Here is a 23,531-nt window from a genome sequence, read left to right on the forward strand (position 1 = left end):
GCAGGATCGGTACCCAAAAAGCTTGGTATGTTTGATCTTGATATGCCTATTTACGTTAAAAAATATTTCATCTGTAATTACTTATAAGAGGCTTTTTAATTGTATTAAATATGTTAATTGTTTATATTATTATTTTAAAAATGTATTTTCTTATTTTTCTATTTACTTAATTTTTTTTAATAATTTTAGAGAAAAAATAATTAAGTAAGGATGTTTAAGAGAAAAAATAATTAATGTATTTAGAAATTTTAAAAAAATATTATAAAAAAACAAATAAATTTTCTAAAAAGATTTTATGATTAAAGGCAAAAAGATTACTATTCTTCTTGAAAGAGTTTTTTGATCTATATACATATTGTTAACATTTTTCTTCCTTCAGATGTGTATATTGACGTTGCTGATATCATAGCAAAGGTCACTAGTCTGGGGAAGAGCTGTTACCTGATGGGGTCATGGGTGTATGTGGGAAGTTTTCTGTTCAAATGATATCAGAGTTTCAAATTGAGAACAAGCAGATAATTTGTTTAATGGAAATCAAACACACAAAATTGTGTCAAAACTAAATTCTAGTGTGCCCACGTGTTACTGTTGTTTTTATTTATATAATATATAAGGTCCTGCTGCTATGTCATTAGTGGGATTTGATGCGAATTTTGAAGAGGTGGCTTACAATGACATAGTATCATTTCCCATTGCTGATGACTCCATGTACGCATCCACTAAATTAGCATTTTAATACTCTGTTTGTAATTTATTTTCTATTGAAGCTATTTATTTCTTAATTCTTATATTAGTATAAAAGAATATAGCTGGGCCGTCACTTTGTTTCCAAGCAATAAATGAAATAATGCATAGTTGTGATGAACTGATTATTTTAAATAAATAACCTTAGTTAACTAGAAAATTTTTCGTCGTATAAATAATTAATAACTATCTTAATTTTTAACTAGAGGTGAATAACCATTAATTCAATGTTAGGTGTTAAGAAGGGTGAATGTTTCAAACCATGAACATGTCATGCCACCTAATTGGCTGAGTTTTCTTTTCTCAGCGGTAATGAATGTTGGGATGTTATATTTCATTCATTCTCTAAACACTACATGTTTAGGAGTTCAAATGGTAATGGAGCAACGACAGAAATTACTTGAATATTTATTCAGCTCCCGATTGTCTTCGCAATTAAATCTTTTATTAGAAGTTTTTCGACAAATCTTTTGCAAACCTTTGTTTAGAATTTGCACAACGACTTGATCAGAATAATTTGTAATATTTTCTAATTTCTAAGTTAATTTGGGAGAAAAATGAAAGAACTAAAGATCATGATATACATCTCGTGGATGTTTACACTTGATCAGAACAATTTTCACACTACTACTCTTGGTTGAAACACCACAAAACATGACGAGACTAATAGGAAATGAAAATTTCATTTCACTTTGGTAAGAAACTCAAATGTTTGGTGGAAAGAAAGAATGAAAGTTGGAAATTTTTTTACATGTTTGGGTTATTTGGAGAATTTGAAGATTGAAGAGGATTTTTAGCATTTTGAGTATTTAATACATTGCACATTTTGCACCAATTAAAGAAAAAAATGAATTATTGGGGCTTATTTGCAAGAAAATACCAGCAATAAAATTTAAGGGAATAAACAGATGAAATAAGAAAAATTGAGAGAATTATTGTAAAAAAAAAATGTTATCTATACACCACAAACTTGTATATTGCATGACATTAAAATTACCTTTATAACCAGCAAAAATATCATAACCGTTCACAAATCATAAGGAATGTATGGAGGTAGCATGAGAAATTTCTAAGGGCATATACAATGTATAGTTGTTTAGAAGGATTGTTTATCATAATTTTGTGAAGCCTTATAATTTCATATAAATTTAAACACTTTACCTGAAATTCACTTAATGCTAAGATTACTTAAGTGAGTAATTAACTTAATTTTGCGGGTCCTATGCGGGTTCTATAATACTTGAAAAACATTCTATTTATGCTATAAATTTATTACAAAGCTGTATTGAATGTTGAATTTTACATCATGAGCTAATATCAAAAACAAGTTATTTCAAAAACATTCCCAATGCCAAGTTCCCACTTCCCAGCGTGTTATTAGAAACACAATTAAGAATAGAAGGGAAAAATAAAAAATAAAAAACAGCATTGAAAACTGGAAGATCATCCTTTGTAGGTAAGCAATTAGCAATTTATCATTAATACTTCTGCACCACCATTTTTCAAAATTTTGGGCAAACATAATGGCCCTTTCATGGAGCCACCAATCCTTCAATGGCATAAGATAGAGACTCTGCCAAGTCAGCTTTAAATAGCAGTGCTTGCAAAGCGTGCAACACATCATATTCTGGATCAAGTCTTCGCTGCCAACCCTAAAAGGTCAGAAAGTAAGCTCCTTCGTCATGTTTAAAGACAATCAACAGACCATCTCCACTAATCAGAACTTCACAAAGATGGATATGCAAAATAATGGTTTACACCTCAGGTGGTGATGAAAAGTTGTGCATTTTTAAACAAGTATTCCACCATACTCTCTACATTTTAAAATAATCAGCTATTTTACATGTGCAAAGTATATACTGATCAGTGATATGTCATAGTCAATAAAAAAAGTTGAGAATTTTCCATACCAATAGCAATGCACAAAAACAACATTTCTCATGTTGCCAACATTCATTTCATTTGTATAGGTGTGAAGAATACTTTATAAAGGTGATTCAGAGGGAGAACTTACCTCCAGGACCAATGTGGTAACTATCACAGCGCAAACATTGCCATCGATATTAACTTTACAGCGCCTAACATGCTCAAGCAATTGTTGCATACGATCAGCAGTGTGGACAGATTCACCTTCTGGGGACCTCCAAAGTTCAAACGATTTATCCACCTCCTATTAAATGGTAAGAGATTGTATTGTGAAAAGAAAAGTATAGACTGCTGTTGAAATAAGTACGTGTGACAAACAGCTCTAAATCATTTGTCAACTGTACAACAGTTATGGAGATGCAAGAGAATAGACTATACTGTCTATACATAAAAAAAAAAAAGAAGAAACAAACACAATCTTTCACCATATTGTCTTGAAGATGATGCATAATATGATGTGTGCACAAATGTTTAGGCACACTTGCGGGCTCAGACTAGGAGACTAGGAGTGCAAAATTAACATGCATTTTTCTTAAGTGGTATGCAATCCCCATAAAATAGGAAACGGGTTTGACCATTAAACAAGGATTCCTAGGTTTTCTGGTGATGTTGAAAACACTTGAGCCCAATTACTTATTGGAAATTTGTGAACCACTAATGTCCAAAACTTCAAAGTATCTATCAACTACAGACCTTCAATCTGCAACTGGTGATCAGAAGTCATATGAATGGCTGTGTTTCAGACATAGGATGGCAAGTAAAGTATAAAATTTGTCACAAATGTAAATATAAAAAAAGGCAAAATTACATTTTTGGTCCCCCTAGTTGTTTTCAATTTCAATTTTGGTCCCCCTTTAAAATTATTGACGAATTTTGTCCTCCTATTTTATCCAATCTTGATCCCCCATTCCAAAATTGGATGTTGACTGTTACAAAGGAATGTTGACTGTCACATGTCACATTCTTATTGGATGATGACTGTCACGTGTCATGTTCTGATTGGATGTCAACTCCATGGAAGATGAAATGCATTGTTGTTGTCATTGGTCGATCAGAACATGACATGTGACAATCATCATTCAATAAGAACGTGACACGTGACAGTCAACATTCCTTTGTAACAGTGTCCAATTCTGGACTAGGGAACTAAGATTGCGTGATTGGATAAAATAGGGGGACAAAATTCGTCAATAATTTTAAAGGAGGACCAAAATCGAAATTGGAGACAAATTGGGAGACCAAATTTACAATTTTGTTAATATAAAACAATATTCAAAAGGTAGTGTTAATAAGATATCAGGATGTTAATACAACTTGTATGCAGAAAAAACATGACAATATTTTTACCTCAATGAAAGATTTCGGATCTGGGCAATTTTGACGTTTTGATAATCTAAGTGTGCACTCTGCAGCAGTGCGGCCATCTTGAAGTGCTATAGCCTTGAAGAATTCGACTAAATATTCTCGTTCTCTCTTAGAAAGTTCAGTAGTCATGCCCACATCAAGGAAAATGACATGAGGCCTTGACTTCAAGAGAGTTGATTTGCTTTTTCCTACTCGGACAAGAATATTTCCAGGATGCATGTCTGCATGGATAAAATTATCCACCTGAAAGAAGAGATATATCTAAGAGAAGGCAATTGATAATTTCACTCAAATGTCTGCTTATATTCATAATATTAAAAATTAGCCATATAACTTGTAACTGCAAGGAAAAGGAAGGATCGTTCTGGATCTCTATGATGCTAAAAAGCATTTAAGAAAGAAAAAAATTGAACAAAACATCCATTCAAAATTCAAATGAAGATCAAGAATCTTCTTTAGTAAAATCCTCAAAGGATCCATCATTTATTCTTTTACAACTTCATCCTCCAGTCCTAAACCCCCCAAGAATATTTCAATAAGGAATTTCAGAATGTTAATGTTGCTTTTTGTTTTCTTAATATCAGATGTTCCAATATGAAGTTATGAAGTAAAGCAAACAAAATAAATTGTATGGAGAATTCAGAATATTTTACCAAAAGCATCTTTAAAAGAGCATGTGTTCCAATATGAGCAAGGGTGCTTTTGAAATGCTCATGTCCTTCAGGCTGGTCAACATAGTGCAAAACACTTTCACCTTGTTCAAAGGTTTCTACCAAAACAGAAGGGTGCACAAGGGGATACAGAGGCATTGGAAATGAAACATCTTTCCATCTCCGGAAATTATAGATAAACCGACTAAGATGCACTGCTTCCCTTGAAAGATCAACTTGAGACATCATAAAAACAGAAAATTGCTGTATGCTTTCATCTAGTCTCAACCACTTCAAATTGGGGAAGAAAGACGAAATCTTGGCAACAAGATTGATAAGGATAAAATCCCTTTTAATTGCTTCAGAAACCCCAGGATGTCGGACTTTCACTGCTACAACAACAGGCTTGGTTTGCTGACCAGGGAATTTGTATTTTAGTGTAGCTCGATGAACTTGAGCAATGCTACCTGAAGCTACTGGTTCCTCCTCAAAATTTTCAAATATTTCAGATAATTTGTGACCAAATGCATTCTCTATACATTTTCTGCTATAGCTAAATTTATGTGATGGCGCTTTGGTTTGAAATTCTGCAAGTTCATCACAGAGATCCCTTGGAAAGAGGTCAGGTCTGGTTGCAGCCCATTGACCCCACTTAATGAACGCTGGACCAGCTTTTTCTAGTGTAACTCGAACAACATGAATCCATGTTTTTCTAAATTGAGTGCCAAAAAAACCAACTAAAGGAGCCATAGCTATGCAAGGACAGAACAAAATCACCAAATAGGCAGCCCTGAGAAACAAGATAAAAATCTCAATGGCTGCCAAGAGAGCTGCAGTTAAATACACATGCCCGTCTTGTGCATGCACATAAAGTGAATCCCTTGTTGGGAAGGATTCTGCTTCAGCCCATTTTCCTTGTGTCCAAGCAAGCTCTCCTATTATGAAGACAATCACACCATGAACAACAAAATTTGATTTGACCATAGCCAAACTTACCGCACGGGCAATTTGACCTATTGGCGGTAGAGCTGGCCCTTTATGGAAACACATCATGTTCCAAACAACTTGACCATGATGATATTTTACATTATTTGCAGGGAGGGTATACAAGTTCCTAGCCCCGCAACTCGTCAAAAAGTTAACCTTCGATTTAAATAACATGAATAGAAATTGTCCTTTGTGTACATGTCTATAGTGTGAGAAAAATTTGTATCTTGAGTAAGGGGGCCCCATGGGATAAAATACTTCCAAGCTGCCTGTCTTGTGAACAGAACGTGTAAACCTTCTAACGTTTCCACAAGCAAGAAGCCTGCACATTACATAAATATTCTTCACATGCTAAAACTCAAACAAAGCTAATACATAGAGTTGAGTGCATAGGAGGAGTGAATTTTAACTGTATAAAAAATAGATGGTTTTTGGTTCTGGGTTGGAGATCACGGGTGTTCCCCAACCCATTGAATCAGAGACTAATATCACTTGCGGTGCATGACTGCCGCTGTCCTAAGGGAATGTTGCACGTGGAGGGAATTAAACACAGGTTCTCCTGCATGTGAATGCAGTGGGACCTTACACCACTGCGCCAACCCTATGAGTTCAAATAGATGGTTAACATATGGTTAAACAATTTATTTGGTTTCTACAGTTGTCTTTATTTTAAGTTTTAGTCCTTATACAACAAAACTATAAGTTTTAATCTCTGCACAGTTTTTTTGTGACAGTTTATTACTGCCAGAAAATTTTTGTAGCAATCTTATATTGTCAGGAAGTTTTATCTGATATTAGTCATACGGATTAAAGGTTCAAAAACTTAATTTTATGCATGTGTAGGGACTTAAACTTACAATTTTCTCGTGTAAGGACTGAAACTAAAAAATGAGGACAACTATAGGGACAAAGTGAATACTTGAACCTTAAAATTAAAAAGAACTAAAACAATTTTGACCATCCATATGTGTTTATATAGCCAAGATTAACACTTCTTACATTCTCAATAGATATGCCCCCAACCTCTGTATAAAGTCAAATTCAGGGGTATAAAGCAACTCACATAAGCAAAACACCAAAGCCTTAAGGTTTGAAATTCCCAAAATAAGGGAGATTTTTTAGCTTTGAAAGTAAATTATCAAAATGGGAAATTTCAGTAGCAGAGTATATCTGTTCCTCTAGAGCCTTTTAATTGAGGTCCATGCAAACAAGCATCTATTAGAGAGGTTCCTCATAACACTATTGAAAGAAAAAACAATCCACTTTGAGGTTACGTTAAGGTATTACGACTAGGACTGAAGAAAGAACCATAAATATGAAAGATAAAATAAACTGAAACAGCAAATGTCAAGCAACAAGAACAAGCCTATTAGCATTAGAATTCGAAATACATTCATGAATGATCCAAATAAGATGAAGGCGTGGCATTACTGAGTATATTATGATTTTAACACAATAAAATGAAAGCATATATATACTAATAAGAATTGAAAGACAGTGTCTTATTGAAAGGTAAAAGATGATGAACCTTGACATGGTGACGAGGGTTTCAGGACAGTGAGGTGCAACGGTGCACACAACATCCTCCTCGTCCTCGAACGGTGCGGCTTACGCGGCGTATGGTGGCGTTGACATGTGTTTGTGACGGAAATACCAAAAATTTTGGTCAAGTTGTTTGTGGGGATCCCCGAAGTGGCCAGTGGCCACTGTTCCCTTCATTTGGTTTGGGCTATGGGCCTGTCATGTGTTTCAGACCACATTTTTTTTAAGAAAATTATTTTTATATTGATCAATTGTTGAGTTTAAAAATGGGTAAAAGACCATTTTGGTCTCAGAGTGTATAAGTGTGTGCTTGAAAAAATTGATTTTAAATAAAATTAATTTTGAAATTATGTGATTTATGTTTGAATATTTTTATTATAAAATCAAGTTAGAAGTAAAATTCAGTACAAAAATGTGGATCTAACGCATAAATTATTTAAAATTATTTCAATTTAAAATTAATTTTGAACCCATAATCAATTATGAACTTTTCTTTAATGTGAAAACCAACAAAATGCATCCAAAATCAATTATGGATTCAATCAATAATTTTACATGAAACCTAAAATGCATTAAATCAACGATAATTTAGTCTCTGAAAGAATGAAAATTTTAATCTAGAATTTGAATGAATTAAAATTTGATAATTATATCATGTATACAACTTAATGACAATTTGATCTCAAAACTTTACAATTTAATGTCAAATTGATTCTAAAAAATATAAGTTATTGATAATTTTACAATTTTTACACAATACTGAAACTAAATCAAATTTTTATTCTTTCAGAAACTAAATGATCACCAATTTATACGTTTAGGAACCAAAATGATCATTTAGTTTTAAAAAATTAAGTTGATTTAATTTAAAATTATTAATATTAATTAGTTAGTGTGATTTTGGATTGTTAGTTTTTAAGACGATAGTTCAATATCAGTGTAACTGTCATGTTTGATTGAGTTAATTCAAGGGTGGGCACGGTGGATTCTGATAGCAATGGAGGCATATTTTGATTTGAAACGATGAATTTTAATTGAATTAACTCAAAGTGTAACTGTCATGTTTAGTGGAATTTTAATGGAAAGTTGGTTCAATTTCAATATCAGTGTAACTGTCATGTTTGATTGAGTGAAGAAATATGGAAGGTACATACCAGAAGGAATAAGATGAGACATTGTATGTTTTAGTTCATTAGTGGAGGTGGTAGTTCATTAACATTAGGGGAAATGGTTCAAGCTGAGCATGACATAATTTAGGAGGTCAGGCTTGGAAAAAATGATGATTTTCTTGCTTATGTAATAAAACATATTTTTATTGCAATGGCAAGGAGAACAAATTGAAGTTAGGTGTTTTAGCCGGCTACTTTTACCTATATTGAGAATTGACAAAAGTACTTTTACTGGTCATTCAAATTGCCACTATTACCACTTACTGTCCCGGGCAGTAATTGTCGCTAAAAGGAAAAATAAATTGTCTATTTTTCTTTATAATATCACCAAAATTAAAAGGATGGATATGAGCAATTGCCTCCACTAACTTTACAATTTTCTTAATAAAATTCATGTGTATAATAATAAATTGTCCCATTTGAAATAAAATATAAAAGATTAATCTATTACATTGAGTCTTGTTCTCACAAATTTATGTATATAAGTATTGTTCCCATAAAATAATATTTTTGGATCCATCAGTGCTTATCTACATCTTAGAACTATTTTCGTGTTGCATATCCTTTGTATGAAATCAATCACAAATAATTTCCTTTAGATCAAACTAATGAAATATACAAAATGTTTTTCACTAATTAACTTAGTATATATAAATATAAGTATGACAAGAGGACACAAGTGGAGAAAAGAAAAGGATATAAGACTCCATATCCAGATCGAGATGCTTCTACATTTGACTAATTTGTACATTGGTGTTATTTCTGAAAGTAGAATCTCGATCACTATCTTTTAGCAAAAATTATTTTATGGTCTCGGACCACTACATATCCATAATTACAACCTATTATTATATAATAACATAGTTGGAATATTAAGACTGGTTGAACTATAGTGACACAGACTATATAATAATTTCCCATCTGAATCTATCTTAATACACTCATACACATGCAGTGCAGGAATTGAGAACAAAGTTAGCAAGCTAGAGAGTAGTGTTCATATATATCACCGTGCTAGGAGAGGTTCCAGGCTTTGCCACCTTTCATGTTAAATTTCTTGAGTCTCCCAAAGAACATGACCAAGATAAGGATGAACTTGCCTTTGCTACTCCACCTTCCGGAGAATCCAACCCATGAATCTTTGCACGTCGCATCAGGTTTCAATTGCCTAGCACAGCTGTATCCCATTGACAACCCTACGTTCCCATAAGCACTGCACATTTTTTTTCCCACAATATAGTTTTCATTTAAGTAATACTAGCTACTATCAAGGAATTGAAGCAACATGCATATTAAAATATATTATGCGTTATTTTTCTCAGGGGCCTTTTATAGTGTAAAAGTCATACTGTTTCAAATCTAATGAGAGAAAATCCAATTCCTTATCCTGCACAGGAAACGTGGTACCTAACAAATTTTCAATTATTTTAAGAAAATCTTTTACATCACATGTATGATGTATGGGGCATACTATATATGCATGTTCTTCCTTTTATTTTATTCATAAATATTAATTATTAATTTTATTAAAATATTAGTAGGAGTTGTGAAAGATTCGAATCCATAACATATTTTTTCTTCAATTATAAAGTTAATCTTATAACTTCACATGTTATGTGTGTATCAAGCAAAGAATGTAAAATTATAAGAAAATGATAAATTAAAAATATTCGAGAAAGAGAGAAAAGAGAGGGTTACTTGCCTGATGACTTCTAGGGTGATGTTCAACACATTAAAGTTGAGGGGATCCTCTTTTAAGCTGTTGCTCTCAGTGATGCAAATCAAAATAATGAAAATGACCAAGTAAGAGAGTTGAGAGAATACAAGACACTCCACTACGCTTTTTTCGTTTCTCTTCACATCATTTTCGTGCTCTCTTACTGGTAAAAATGTTGTGTATGGTGGGAGGTACCTGTTACACAAATAAAATGACATTAAATCCACCGAATTATTTGGTTGAATGTACTACTATCTCTCAACAGCAATCACATGTTCATCTCTAGATTTTTTTTTCAACCACCACACTTGGAATCTTTAACTTCTTGATGAGATCCAAAGTATCCTACGAATTTTAATCTTTTGAACCGATTATAAACTAATTGATTCAAGATTTAGTTACCGTAATTCAGTGCTTATTGAATTACACTCATTCGATTTCATCTTTAGATAATATAATCAATTTGATTCCTAATAATAAATAAGTAAATTATTATCAAGCAAATGTTGGATCTCTTAAAATTGCGCATTTTCATGAATAGAAATTTCTATTCTTCATAAAATTAAGAAATTCAAGATAATTTATGAAATTCCTATTACTTCACACACAATTATAATCCTTTTTTTATATTTGTGTGGTCAATCACATCTCATAATTCCTTTTCTGAGTAATCAAAATCACTAGATATATATTCAAGTTCATATGCCACATGTCCGTGGGAGGACAGAATATATGCCAACACTCACTTTTTGCGATTTACGATTCATAGCAAGAAAAAAAAGAAAATATATACAAAGAGAATAAATATATAAACTATGCATAGATATCAATTCCTAAATATTCCGGATAAAGAAAATATGATCAATATTCGCTAATTATATAACAAGATTTTAACGCTACAATTAACGTAAATTAGTTTATATATAAAATTATACGGTGCAGTAAAGAAAGTGATATTGAAGCTCGTTGATTACAGTTAAAATTAGTGAGTTGAAATTCCGTCAAAGAAGCATTTGAATGTTCGTTTGACAAAAGGAAACAGAGATAATATGTGATATACTTTTTTTTAGAACAATGATATGTGTTTTATATATATATATATATATATATATATATATATATATATTAATATCAATTAATCATTACATGGTTTAAGATTAAAAAAATCGTTATTTTCTATCTAATATATTATTCGATCATATCCCGACTTAAGGTAAGAACTATAAATAAGTATCATATTTAACAATAATAACATGCCAAAGGCACATATAAGAATGAGTAACGTGACAAGGACTCAAGGAGGGAGTACCCAAAGTAGTCAAATCTTCAAGTTAAAAGATGTATAAACTATCATAACAGACAAGTGAAACAACTGAAAAAAAGAAAAAGAAAGAAACACGCAGTTGTGTTATAAAAACACACACACGTACACACAAATTAATTATTACTTAAAATTTGCATAATATTTTCCGATGATATTTTCTTTATTGCTATCACATCCATTCCTTGTTTTATTTTATCTTTTTATTAAAAAAAAGTGTTATAAAAAATTAATGAAAATAATAGGAGTTTAATTTTATTAGTGTAAAATATTTTACATTAATATTGACTAATTATAAATTAACTTAAATGTTATTTTTTTTAAAAAATATTACAAAAATTAACTATTTTTAATTATATAATATTAGTCATACATAATTAAAAAATATAAAAAAGATTTACGCTTCCAATTAATTTCTAATCATAGAATATAAGAGATTCTTTACTTGTCTTTCTATTGTACGTAGGACCCTGGTCGCAATAGCATACCTTGGTGGTGGAATGTTACAGCTAATGATTACAAAATTTTGTTGCATGTCCTATCATGCAATGTGATTAATGTCAACTTGAAAATGCTAACATGATTAGAAAAATTAGAAGTGGGCCATGCAATGCATGGTGAGGACAAAATTACTAAATTAAATAATTAATTATTACACAACAAGAAAAAATATTAAGAAAATGTAGCAAAAAATATATTAGAAAGAGCAAATAAAGATAGCACGAGTGGAAGAAAATTTTATTTAGAGTTGACATTTTCCCTGGTTTGGACAGTTATAATATACCGGTAGATAGATTTAAAGATAATATATAAAAAATAATTATATACAATATCTCGTATACAACTTTAGTAATAAAATAATGAAACTCTTCCAATTCCGTGGCATTAGATTTTATTTTGCATGTGGCATGGGATGGTGCTCTTGCAAACACTAATTGTAACTAACAAGTAACACCAATAAACTTTTTTTTCGTATAGTTAAAACCAACCACCAATAATCTATGCCACTAAAATGCAATATATTATTCAAAATTTATTTTAGTTGTTAGTGCAAATACCATTTCCTTGGATCAGCATAGCATAGTGGTAGAAGTTTGAGTAATTTATATAAAGTATTAAACTTTTTTATATCTTTATTTTACAAAAAGGTAGCATTGCCTTGAAAACAAACTGAATGTACGTATATATACTACTATATCTTGTGCTGTTAGTTATTTCTGAAATAGGGGATACAAGTCGTTTTTTTCTTCTTTTTTTCTTTATTGAAAAGCGTTATCTAAAAAAAAACTCTTTTAAATGATATTTTTTTAATGATTTTTAAAATACTATTTTTTTAGATGGGGAGACAATAAAAATTACAGAGGGTGATTTAATTTTTTTTAAATTGAGATGTATACTTCAGAACATAATTCAGGTACAACAGATATTCGTAACTTAATTCACCAAGAAAAGATATGCGTAAATTCTGAACTATTATTATTAATCGAATTTGACATTTTTACAGCCCATTTTACACCAATTTTACATTTTTATTTTCTTTACATATGATTTTAATTGATATTTTTTTATATTCTTAATTTTTGCATTATTTTAACCCTCTTCCGTTATGTTAAGAAAGACAGAAGAAAAAGATGAGAAAGATTAAATGTGAAAGTAAATTAAAAATTTAAACTTGTGAAAATTAAATGCGAATATAATAATTTGTATTAAAAATAATGCCAATTCAATAACTTTTTTCATACATGAGAATGTGAGAGTAGATATTAGTTAAGTATTTGTGATATTTTATTTTCATCTTAACCATTAAGTTCACGAGGGAAAAAAATCTTGATTAATTTAAAATTTAACTAAAAAATAAATAAAATTTCATCAAAAATTGATTTTCTAAATAATTGAATTTGAATTGTATGCAAATAAGTATTTGTGATATTGAACTATAAGTGCTCACATATAATTATATATACTTTAGTAATTAGGCATCGTTACCTTAGATAATCCGAACAAGAAATTATTAGGTAACTTAAAATTATCATGTCATTTGCAGTCTTGGTTAATGATTATCTGATAAGTTAATCGTTGATCGGTCATCATAGATGATCTAATAATTTCTCGGAGACAAAGATAGAGTAGTAATGACTTACATCATGACAACGAAGAGTACCAATATGGCTGAAGATATGGAGGAGAGATCAAAGACAGATTCACCAGAGTGTCTCGCGTTTGTGACTTGAAACAACGACGCCACCACTTTCTCATACACATTCAAACCCTCCATGATTTTGGTGTTCCACTCCACAGAGCAAAACATCACAAACTGAACAAGATTGAAACCCAACACAGTTGCAACCAGGAGGCAACAATGAAGAGCAGAAAGCATGTGATCATACCCCACGTCTTTGAAATTCTTCAGCAAGTGCGAGTATTCCTCTCTTCTGGTGACCCTTTTCAGAGCCATTATTACAAGCCTCAAGCACGGTGGGTAAAGGGTGTTACCTAGAAGGATGTGTGGGAGGACCAGGAGAAGAAGCCCTGAATTCTTCTTGAAAACCATCATGTTCTCGTTGGTGGGGATGAAACCACAACTAGCAAACGTGGAAACTATGGTAAACAAGGAAAACGTTGCAATCTTTATGCCTTTGTTTTTCAGTACTTGTCTTGCACTTGGTACCAAAGTTATGTACAAAGACACAAAACTAAAGCCAACAAATTGAACCACAACAAGGTAACCTAAAACTACAAAAGTCAGGAAACTAAGACAGTTATACTTAAGTCTATCACTGTCGTTAAAGGACTCTACCGTGCCCTTTGGAACGTTAATATTACTTTTAGTTTTTTTTATCTGTAGGAATTGAAGATATGTATCAGGAAGTTTACTATCACTTGGTTTGTGGTTTTCTGATTCTGAGTGATGAATAGAAACTAAACCAAGTTCAATTTGATTGGCATTAATTGGGGGCTTCTTTGTGGGTGAAAAAGGATTGGTGTTATCGTTATTTTTGTCTAAACCACATATATGTTCCACTGGAGAAAATTCTGATTGAGTCTGATATGAATGATGGGTGGGAACTTTATTTTGGACACTTTGGGTGAATTTATACCTAGCAAATATAAGGTCGAGCACGGAAGTGAAAACTTCGCCACCAACAAACATGAGAAGGGTGAGGAGAATTAGTTGAGAATTGGAGAAAACCTCCATTTCAACAGCTACCATGCTTGAAACTGTGGAAGCAGAAACAGAAGTGTAAAAGAGGTCCAAGTCGTTTGGTCTAACGGGGGTTCTAGGCTTTGAGACCTTGAGACCTAGGTAACCAAGCAGAGAAAGGATCACGAAATAACAAAGTTGAACGAAGAAGGGGTGGACATGGAAGGCTAGAAAATGGACAAAGAATCCAAGGCTGTGTGGGAAAAAACTACAAAAACGATGTTGTTTTTGGCTCAAGTAGGTAAAATTCTTCATTATTGTTTTTAATTGAACGAGTACCAGAAGGGTCTTGGTGAGGATGTAGGTCTAGTGGGAGCAATTTATAAAGCAATAAAAAACATCTGTTCATGTGGGCTCTTGGTGACCTCATGTAAGTCTAATTAAAATAATGTTCTTTAATTAATTAATAGATTAATTATGTTTTTAGTTTCTAAATTTTTTAAAATTTTCATTTTTAATTTCTAAACAAAATTTTGAATAATTTTAGGCCTTGAATTTATTCTGTTAACACTTTTAGTCTCACCGTTAAATATTATTATTAGATAATGCGTGACATTTATTTTACTAATATTTTGTTATGTTTAGTTGTGATAAACTTTTTGACCGTTAAAATTCGTTAAATATATGATTTGCTAAAATATTAAAAATGATTTAAATAACTTTTGATGGTTATAAACTGTCAGAAAATGTTTTTCCACTGAGTTACGATCTTCTTTTGATTTTTCCTTCCTTGTTTTTGGGCATCGATCGGTTCTTTATATTCACAGACGAGGGATGACCAAAAAGAGAACAATATTTACATTAACAAAGTATAGCAAATAGATCTCGAAGATAAATTCTTGCAAAACCAAAAGTTGAGTCTCAAAATAATAAAAGTTAAAACGGTGCCATTTTCCCCTACTGTAACCAAGACTCTCAAGTATATTCACACTTCCAAAGTCTTGCTTACAGTGTGTTATACCTCCATGCATGCTCATGCGGATTTTTTTTTTCGACGGGAACCAAGACTCTCAATTGTGTTATACTTCACACTTCAATGAAATTGAGATTGCCTGATATTCTGGCTAATTATGCTTCTTGTAGTGTGAATTTGAAATTTCAAATTGGGACATTTTGTGGATATTTGTTGTTGTCTGATAATGTTGGGTCGAGGTTGCATTGATTTTGGAGTCAACTATATATGAGTAGGAGTTTGGAAAAGAAAAAGCTTTTCAAGGATTTGTTTGTGTATTATCGATTACAGAAATAATTTCAAAGAGTAGACGAGGGGGCTTCAAAATCAAGGTATGCATTTCTCACCGTCGCAGAATGATTTAATAATATTTTAAAAACCTTCTTTATTCAATTTTATGGAAGCTTTTAGATGTCAAAAAGCTGTCACAAATATTTTGAAATAATTAAAAACAGCCGCCACCTCAGCACATAGACAAGGATGAAAAAAAGAAAATGTAAATAAACATTTAGAGACTAAAACGGTTCAATTTTATGTTCATGGAAAAAGTTTATGGAGTGAAAACATAATTAATCATTATTTTGATGAATCTAAGATATATCATCATGTTAAAATATAAGTTTAAGTGTAATTCAATCATAAAAATTAATTAATATAATATAGGTTATGTTCCAGTTATATATTTTATATTTTAAAGTAAGTGTATCTCTTATCAATATACGTGAGACTTGGATTTTTATAATATATATGCAAAAAGGTGGAGCATAAACATGCATAGTACTCCACGTACGGCTTCACCTGAATGAGAAGGAAATCTTCTACCTTAAGTGGACATTCAAAATAATAAATCTGTTATAAATTATTGATAATTTAATCTTATATAATTTATTGTGGTTGTTATAATTTGATCATTTATTAATTAGTTTCTTCTAACCTGTCATGTTCTCACATTATACTCCACCAGAGTATGGAATGACGCGTGGAGATATTCAAAGTAAAAAACCTGTTATGTTCAGTGTCAGAATAAATATTTGTTACTGTTGCACCTTGCGTTCCTCTGAAACAGCGTATTCATGTTTGTCGTTTGATTTGAATTAGAGAACTTGTGATATCTGCAAATGGAATTTACTGAGTTAAATTTAATTTTTTTTAAAATAATAATATGGTAATATATAGTCTTGTTTCTTTTTTATGACACTTTTTACAACAAAGAGATAGAAAGAAAAGAATGAAAAATAGGTTATAAAACGGATAATATGCATGATTAAGAATAATAAAAAATTATAAATTTTTTAAGTGAAAATAAAATTATTCTTCCAAAAACACTGGTTGACTTAAAGGAGAATGATATCAAATGATGGATCGATAAAAGTGAAATATGATCGATTCCCCAAAGTGTTAGTTATCAAACAAGCAATTAATTTTTTCAAATGTCTCCCCCACTAACTTGTTGCATCTTCCACTTTGAGCATGTTAATTGATGTGGGCATCATACCACCACAAACAAATTAATGCACCTCTATTAATTATGGATGCTGTGTAATTTTTCATGAGATTATGTGGTCTGTGTGTGACGAAATTTCATCTGCCGCTTTATCTTTAAAGACACTAATTTTAATTCATTTTAATATAAAAGTACGTTAAACCATAATTAAAGCTGAATTCTTAAGCTATTAAATACATTTTTAAAATATTTTAAATAAAAAATTCAATTGTTATTATCAACAAACCTGTATTATTAATAAAAATAAGAGAAATTTACGTATGTATCTGATATTTTATCTTCATTTTTACATTAGATTTCAATAATATGTGTAAAACGAAATTATCAATAGTTGATTATAACTTTATATCAAAATTTAAATTAATTATTATAAAAATCCAAAATGCAATAAATATACATATATATATATATATATATATATATATTCAAATATATTTATTATAAGTTAATCTCAACTATATTATCATTTTTAGATTAAAAAAATAATTATAAATTTGATTTTATAAAAATAAATATTCATCACAAGCAATGTACTAACTAAAATACAAGTGTGTGTTTAATTGTATATTTCATCACCTAATTATCATAATTTTATGAATTTTACCAATCCAAGTTTTATCACGAATTTTATAATTTAAAATTTTTCAATTTTTGTATATTTTTTCATCATGTTAATAACAAAATGATATCTTTTCATAAAAATTGATAACTTTTTATACATGTCAGCATGGGTAAATGCGTAAAAAAACAAAAGATGAGTGATAAAATTTGTGAAAAAAATTTGGATGGTACAATTTATAAAATAATGAAAGTTGAGTGATAAAATATATGATTAAGCCTAACTATGCAATTGTTATCATCAAGCATGTGGATATCAATAGAGGCTGAGATTGGTCAAACTTAAATACTTATAGTGAAAGAGCTTGCCACTCATAATAGTCATATATGTCTCAAAGATAATTGTCTTTATAATAAAAAGTATGCAATTGTCTTAATTAGTTAGAACACAGTTTGTTGTCACCTATAATAATATTAATAATGAGATAAATGCAATCAAAATTGAATAATTAGTTGTCAAAACTTTCTCGACATTATTAGAATGTTTTCACTAACAACATATTCCTCCACTATTTCAATGATGGTTTTACAATATATGGCAGCCTTGGTTCCATTGGGTGTATCAATTTGTCCATGGTGTTTTTGAGCCTTATGTGTGTAACAAGTTTAATTATTTTTTAAAATATATAACTTTCCCTTTTAATTCAAACAATACGTATATTTTATTTATGAGACACTTATAGTCAATCACTAGTTATAAGTTCTTTGTGATCAATCAACAGTGTTGCGCTTTCAACTTGAAGGCATGAACCAATTAAAATGTCAACTTAATTATTTTCAATTAACTATTTAATTAGCGAGTAATTTTCAATCAGTATTCAATTTTGCTGGAATTAAATTTCACAAGAATCTTAATTATGTGATTTTTGACAAACTTAGACACAAAATATTTGATTTTAAGCTTAAATTGTGAATTTTTTTTTAGCCAATTCAATGTTTAGATTGAAGCTTTAATAGATAAAGACATGATATGCCTCCATCCGAAAGATCTCGATAATAGCTAACAATCAGGGATGGATGGAGAGAGAGGCAGGAAAGAGCACGAGTCTTCTTTCCCTTAACATTTCTCATATATATATGATCAACTCAATCGCAGACCACCTTTATAGGTGGTCTAATATGTACCATTATTCACAACAATTGGATCAATGTAAGTTATATCCTTTTATTATGCATCCTCTGCATCAAATTTTTCCCTTTCTCTTCCTCTTTGGCAGCCCCTTCACCTCAAAGTTTTATCGCTTCTGGCAAGCCTCCGTCTCTTCTAACAATGCTCCATCGGTTTCCTCAATCCTCCATTGCCACCATTCCCACCTTCGACGTTGTTGCTTGCCTTTCCTTCATCACGAAGAACGACCTTAACATTTTGCCACAAAGAACGATCACAAGGAGGGTCGATCGTATTGACCGTTGGCAACGAACGAAATCCAAGTCACGATCATGGGCTCCCACTGTATTTGCTGCTCTTCGCCTCCGGCAACGACACCTCTAGTGGCAACAACGACAAGTGACTTATTGACAACAACATCGACACAAAAAAATTCAAAACTTTTTCAACAATTTTGTTTGTGTGTTCATTGTTAAATCTGGTTGCGTCCAAGTCCCATTGGACTGTACTAAATAATTAAATCTCTAAAGTTTTGATGTTAACAAAGTATAAATTTTATGTGTTAACCTTTCATGCTTAAGTTACAGGTTCATATATCTCTATGAGATATGGACAAAAAAGCATGAACAAAAATGCTCTGGACGATAGGCTAAATATCAGTCATTGGACAATACTACTTCAACATCCAATCCTAAGAAGACAAGTGTTTTAGCACTTCGCTAGCAATACAAAAGCAATGAAATAGTTACTCAATCCTCAAGTACTGAAAACAATCATCAGAAAGCAACATCCATATGTTCAATAAGAAACCCGTGCCATAGTGCTCAAAAGGGAAGATTTAAATTGTCTTGTCTTGAAATTCTTAATTCCTTTTGTTTTATGTTGTTAACGTTTCTTTCGACTTGTATGCTGAAAGTTAGCTTTGAGAACTAGGCGGCACTGACAAATTGTACTCTTTTGAAGATATGCTGCAGAAAGTGTTTGTGGTCTTCACTTTCTCTCTCTGCACAATAGTGGCCCTATGTCAAGCGACAAAGCTATTAGACAATGGTTAGTTGGGATCTCTCAACAGATTGAAGCTCTAAAGTCTATATAAAGCTTAAAGATGTTTGTGTTAAAAACGTCGAATCATAAGAGAATAATCAGAGACAAAACGAACAAATGTTGTAACGCTGTCAGTTTTACTAGATGAAGGAAACTCGAGCAAATTGAGTGAATCTTAGCTTTGCTAAGTTTGCGAGTTTCATTATATGCAAGCTTATTGTGCAAACACTCTTTAAGTGATTAAGAATATTTTTTCTATCAAACACATATTTTTTGTGAAAGTCAGGAATGACTTAGTGACAAAGAATACTTGGGTCTTAATCTTAAGGGGAGATTAAGTGTAGTGCTAGGAGTTGCCTAGAGAGTACTCGTTGTAGCCAGAGGTGACATAGAGAATATGTGGTTGTAATCAAAGAATTGATTAATGGAACCTTTCAAGGTTTAAAGAAGAACGGGATGCACCCAAAGAGTTGGGGTGAACCAGTATAAAACCTTTGTGTTTTCTTTATTGCTTCTATATAACTAGTTTTTTTCCTATAAATTACTCCTATATTATTGTATCCAAGTTTTGTGAACTGGTTTTCTAAACACAACATGATTTTGAACTTGGATGAAACCCATCGTCCATTGATATCTGTTTGAGAAAAACTTTTAAAAGTCTTTGAAAGATTTAGTTTTTATCCATCACACTATTCAACCCCCATTCTAGTGTGTTTCAGGTACATCATTTGTGAATGTACAAATACATGATTTTGATGATGCCAAAGAAGAATCAAACAAGGTTACTTCAAAGGATAAGCATTGCTTCAAGATTAATACAACATTGTTTCAACAAATAAAGTCTTGCTTCAAGATTAACTCAAGATCAAGCATTGCCTCAAAACAAAGTGTTTCCAAGACATCCAAGGCTTTGGTAATCGATTACTAAACAATATAATCGATTACCAGAAGACAATTTTGAAAAATAATTGTCAAAAAGGGTTTTGAATTTGAATTTTGAACCTATAATCGATTACCAGATGTTTGTAATCGATTACCAGCAACGAAACTCTTGAAATTCAAATTCAAAAGTTATGATCCTTCAAAAATATAAGTGTGTAATCGATTACCAGAAACCTGCAATCAATTACCAGCGAAAAAATTCAGAAAAAGCTTTTTGAAAAGACACATCTCTTCAAACCATTTTGAAAAGGCACGAAGGGCCTATATATATGTGTGTCTGATTTCAAGAAGCAAGAGAGAGATATTCCAGGAGAACTTCATTGTCAAATGTTCTCTCAACAACTCTTGGGCAAACACTTGCAAATCTATTGAGAGTTCATCCAGGAACTTCAAATTATATTATCTACCCTAAAGGAGAGAAATCTTTTTGTTCTTCTCAGAAAGTCAATTGTAATCAAGAGACTGGTTGTCTCTTGAATTGTAAGTTTCCTGAACACAAGGGAAAGAGATTCCTTGGGTGTTTCAGAAGTTGTAAAAATGATTTTTACAAAGATAGTAAAAAATCTCAAGTGGGTTGCTTAAGGACTGGATGTAGGCACGAGAAGTAGCCAAACCAGTATAAATCAAGTTTGCATTTTTCTCTTCCTTTATCTCATTTATTTTATTACAATCAATTTTATCTTACACATTTAAAAGAACATTGTTAAATTGATTGCTTCTTCTTCTTCTTCTTCTTCTTCTTCTTCTTCTTCTTCTTCTTCTTCTTCTGCATTCTAATTAAGCATATCATTTAGAAGTGTGAATGTATGTATACATGATTTTGATGATGCCAAAGAAGAATCAAACAAGGCTGCTACATTTGCTTCAAGATTAATACAAGATTTCTTCAACAAACAAAGCCTTGATTCAAGATTTCTTCAAGACCAAGCCTTGCCTCAAAACAAAGGGTTTCAAAGTCATGCACGGCTCTGGTAATCGATTACCAGAAGGGAAGTTTGAGAAATTGTTGTTGAAAAGGGTTTTGAATTTGAATTTTGAACATGTAATTGATTACCATATGGCTATAATCGATTACCAGCAACGGAACTCTAGAAATTCAAATTCAAAAGTCATAACCCTTCAAAATATGACTGTGTAATCGATTACCAGAAATCTGTAATCGATTATCAGTGAGAAAACTTCAGAAAAGCTTTTTGAAAAGATACATCTCATCAAACCATTTTGAAAAGGCAGGAAAGACCTATATGTATGTGTGTGTCTGACTTCAAAAAGAAATGAGAGAGATTCCAAGAGAACTTCATTGTCAAATGCTCTCTCAAAAGAAACTCTTGGGCAAACACTTGCAAATCCATTAAGAGTTCATCCATGGACTTCAATTATAATATCCTTCTCTTCAAGAGAGAATTCCTCTTCTTTCTTCTAATATAAAGAGATTGATTAAGGGACCAAGGGTCTCTTAAGTTTTTAGGAATTATGAACACAAGAGATGGATTGTCCCTGTGTGGTTCAGACTTTGTAAAAGGATTTTACAAAGAGATAGTGGAAAATCTCAAGTGGGTTGCTTGAGTACTGGACGTAGGCACGGACTTTGCCGAACCAGTATAAAACTGTGTTTGCATTCTCTCTTCCCTTATCTCATTTATTTTGTTGCAATCAATTTTGTCTTGCATGTTTAAAGAACATTATTAAATTGATTGTTGCTTCTTCTGTATTCTAAGTCTATCCCTCTTAAGTTATTGAGGCCGCTGGTCCAACAAGAAGGAGGTTAAAAGTTTGTTAGTGGAAAATTTTGAAACTTAATTCACTCCTCTCTTAAGTTATTGAGGCCACTTGTTCAACATCATTCATAAAAATCAAACCTTTTTGCTTGGGTGCAATTTTTCTGCGCCTGTTTATTTTCAATGGATTTCCAATTTTCTAACACAATTCTGAACAATGAAGGGAGAAAAATGTCCTCCAACATGTTTTTCCTGGTTTTCATTGATGTAGAGAGATAAAAAAAAAGGAAGGAGAAATATGATGCACCATAATGGTGGGTTTCAAACTTCTTAGTTTATTTTTTTCTTGAATAAAAATTGGATCAAATTTGATTTTCATAGATGGTGGGTGGGTTTTGATTATTAAAGAGAAAGTAAAGGTGGAAGTGGTGGCTTGAAGGTTGAGGGAGACAAATGGAGAGTACAACAAAGGAGAAGGGAGCAAAAAAAATGTCATCATTTTCAAAATCATCTCTAGCAAAAACAGTGGTAGGGCAACTTTTTTTGGGAGAAAAATAATTTGGTGTGATATATGTAAGATATACCTATTAATAAATGATTAATCCAAAGGTCAAAAGCTTATGATTCATAATGAGCCACCTAGTAAGTGGTCCACCGAAGCAACGCCCAAAACTATATATATATATATATATATATATAAGATAGTTAATATAAAATTATGAAAAATTAATTGTGTTTGTTGTTTTTATGATAATGATTAAGGTTATTATCATTTAAAATAAAATTTAGTTTCAATTTTATGTGTAAAATTAATAAATAATTTTTTAAAAATGATTTCTTATTAAAAGTTAAATATTTAAATAATTACAAAAGAATAAATTTTTTTAATACCCTTTAATAAGTTTTTGGATCTATCAATTGCCATATGACATGACTTTTGTAATCACCATCACTACAATGATAACTAAATAATTAATATCGAGAAAAACTTTGTTGTATTTTATTTTAAAATATTTATGAAC

At 31.3% G+C, this 23,531-nt stretch overlaps 2 protein-coding genes across 2 annotated transcripts; both read right to left on the bottom strand.

The window, feature by feature from the left end:
• Window positions 1-1,971: 1,971 nt before the first annotated feature.
• On the bottom strand, window positions 1,972-7,426 carry LOC114417067 (probable serine/threonine-protein kinase abkC). The gene is made up of 5 exons (XM_028382165.1): window positions 7,201-7,426; window positions 4,689-5,994; window positions 4,018-4,278; window positions 2,759-2,914; window positions 1,972-2,396 (listed from the first exon to the last, which is right to left on the bottom strand). The coding sequence occupies exons 1-5, from the start codon at window positions 7,206-7,208 to the stop codon at window positions 2,277-2,279; spliced, it is 1,851 nt and encodes a 616-aa protein (XP_028237966.1). The 5' UTR covers window positions 7,209-7,426; the 3' UTR covers window positions 1,972-2,276.
• Window positions 7,427-8,997: 1,571 nt separating this feature from the next.
• On the bottom strand, window positions 8,998-14,902 carry LOC114417068 (sodium transporter HKT1-like). The gene is made up of 3 exons (XM_028382166.1): window positions 13,563-14,902; window positions 10,086-10,295; window positions 8,998-9,596 (listed from the first exon to the last, which is right to left on the bottom strand). Exons 1-3 carry the CDS (start codon window positions 14,876-14,878, stop codon window positions 9,398-9,400), a joined length of 1,725 nt encoding a protein of 574 aa, XP_028237967.1. The 5' UTR covers window positions 14,879-14,902; the 3' UTR covers window positions 8,998-9,397.
• Window positions 14,903-23,531: the final 8,629 nt, after the last annotated feature.

Source organism: Glycine soja, chromosome 6, assembly GCF_004193775.1.
Source record: "Glycine soja cultivar W05 chromosome 6, ASM419377v2, whole genome shotgun sequence".
Classification (NCBI taxonomy): Eukaryota; Viridiplantae; Streptophyta; class Magnoliopsida; order Fabales; family Fabaceae; genus Glycine; species Glycine soja.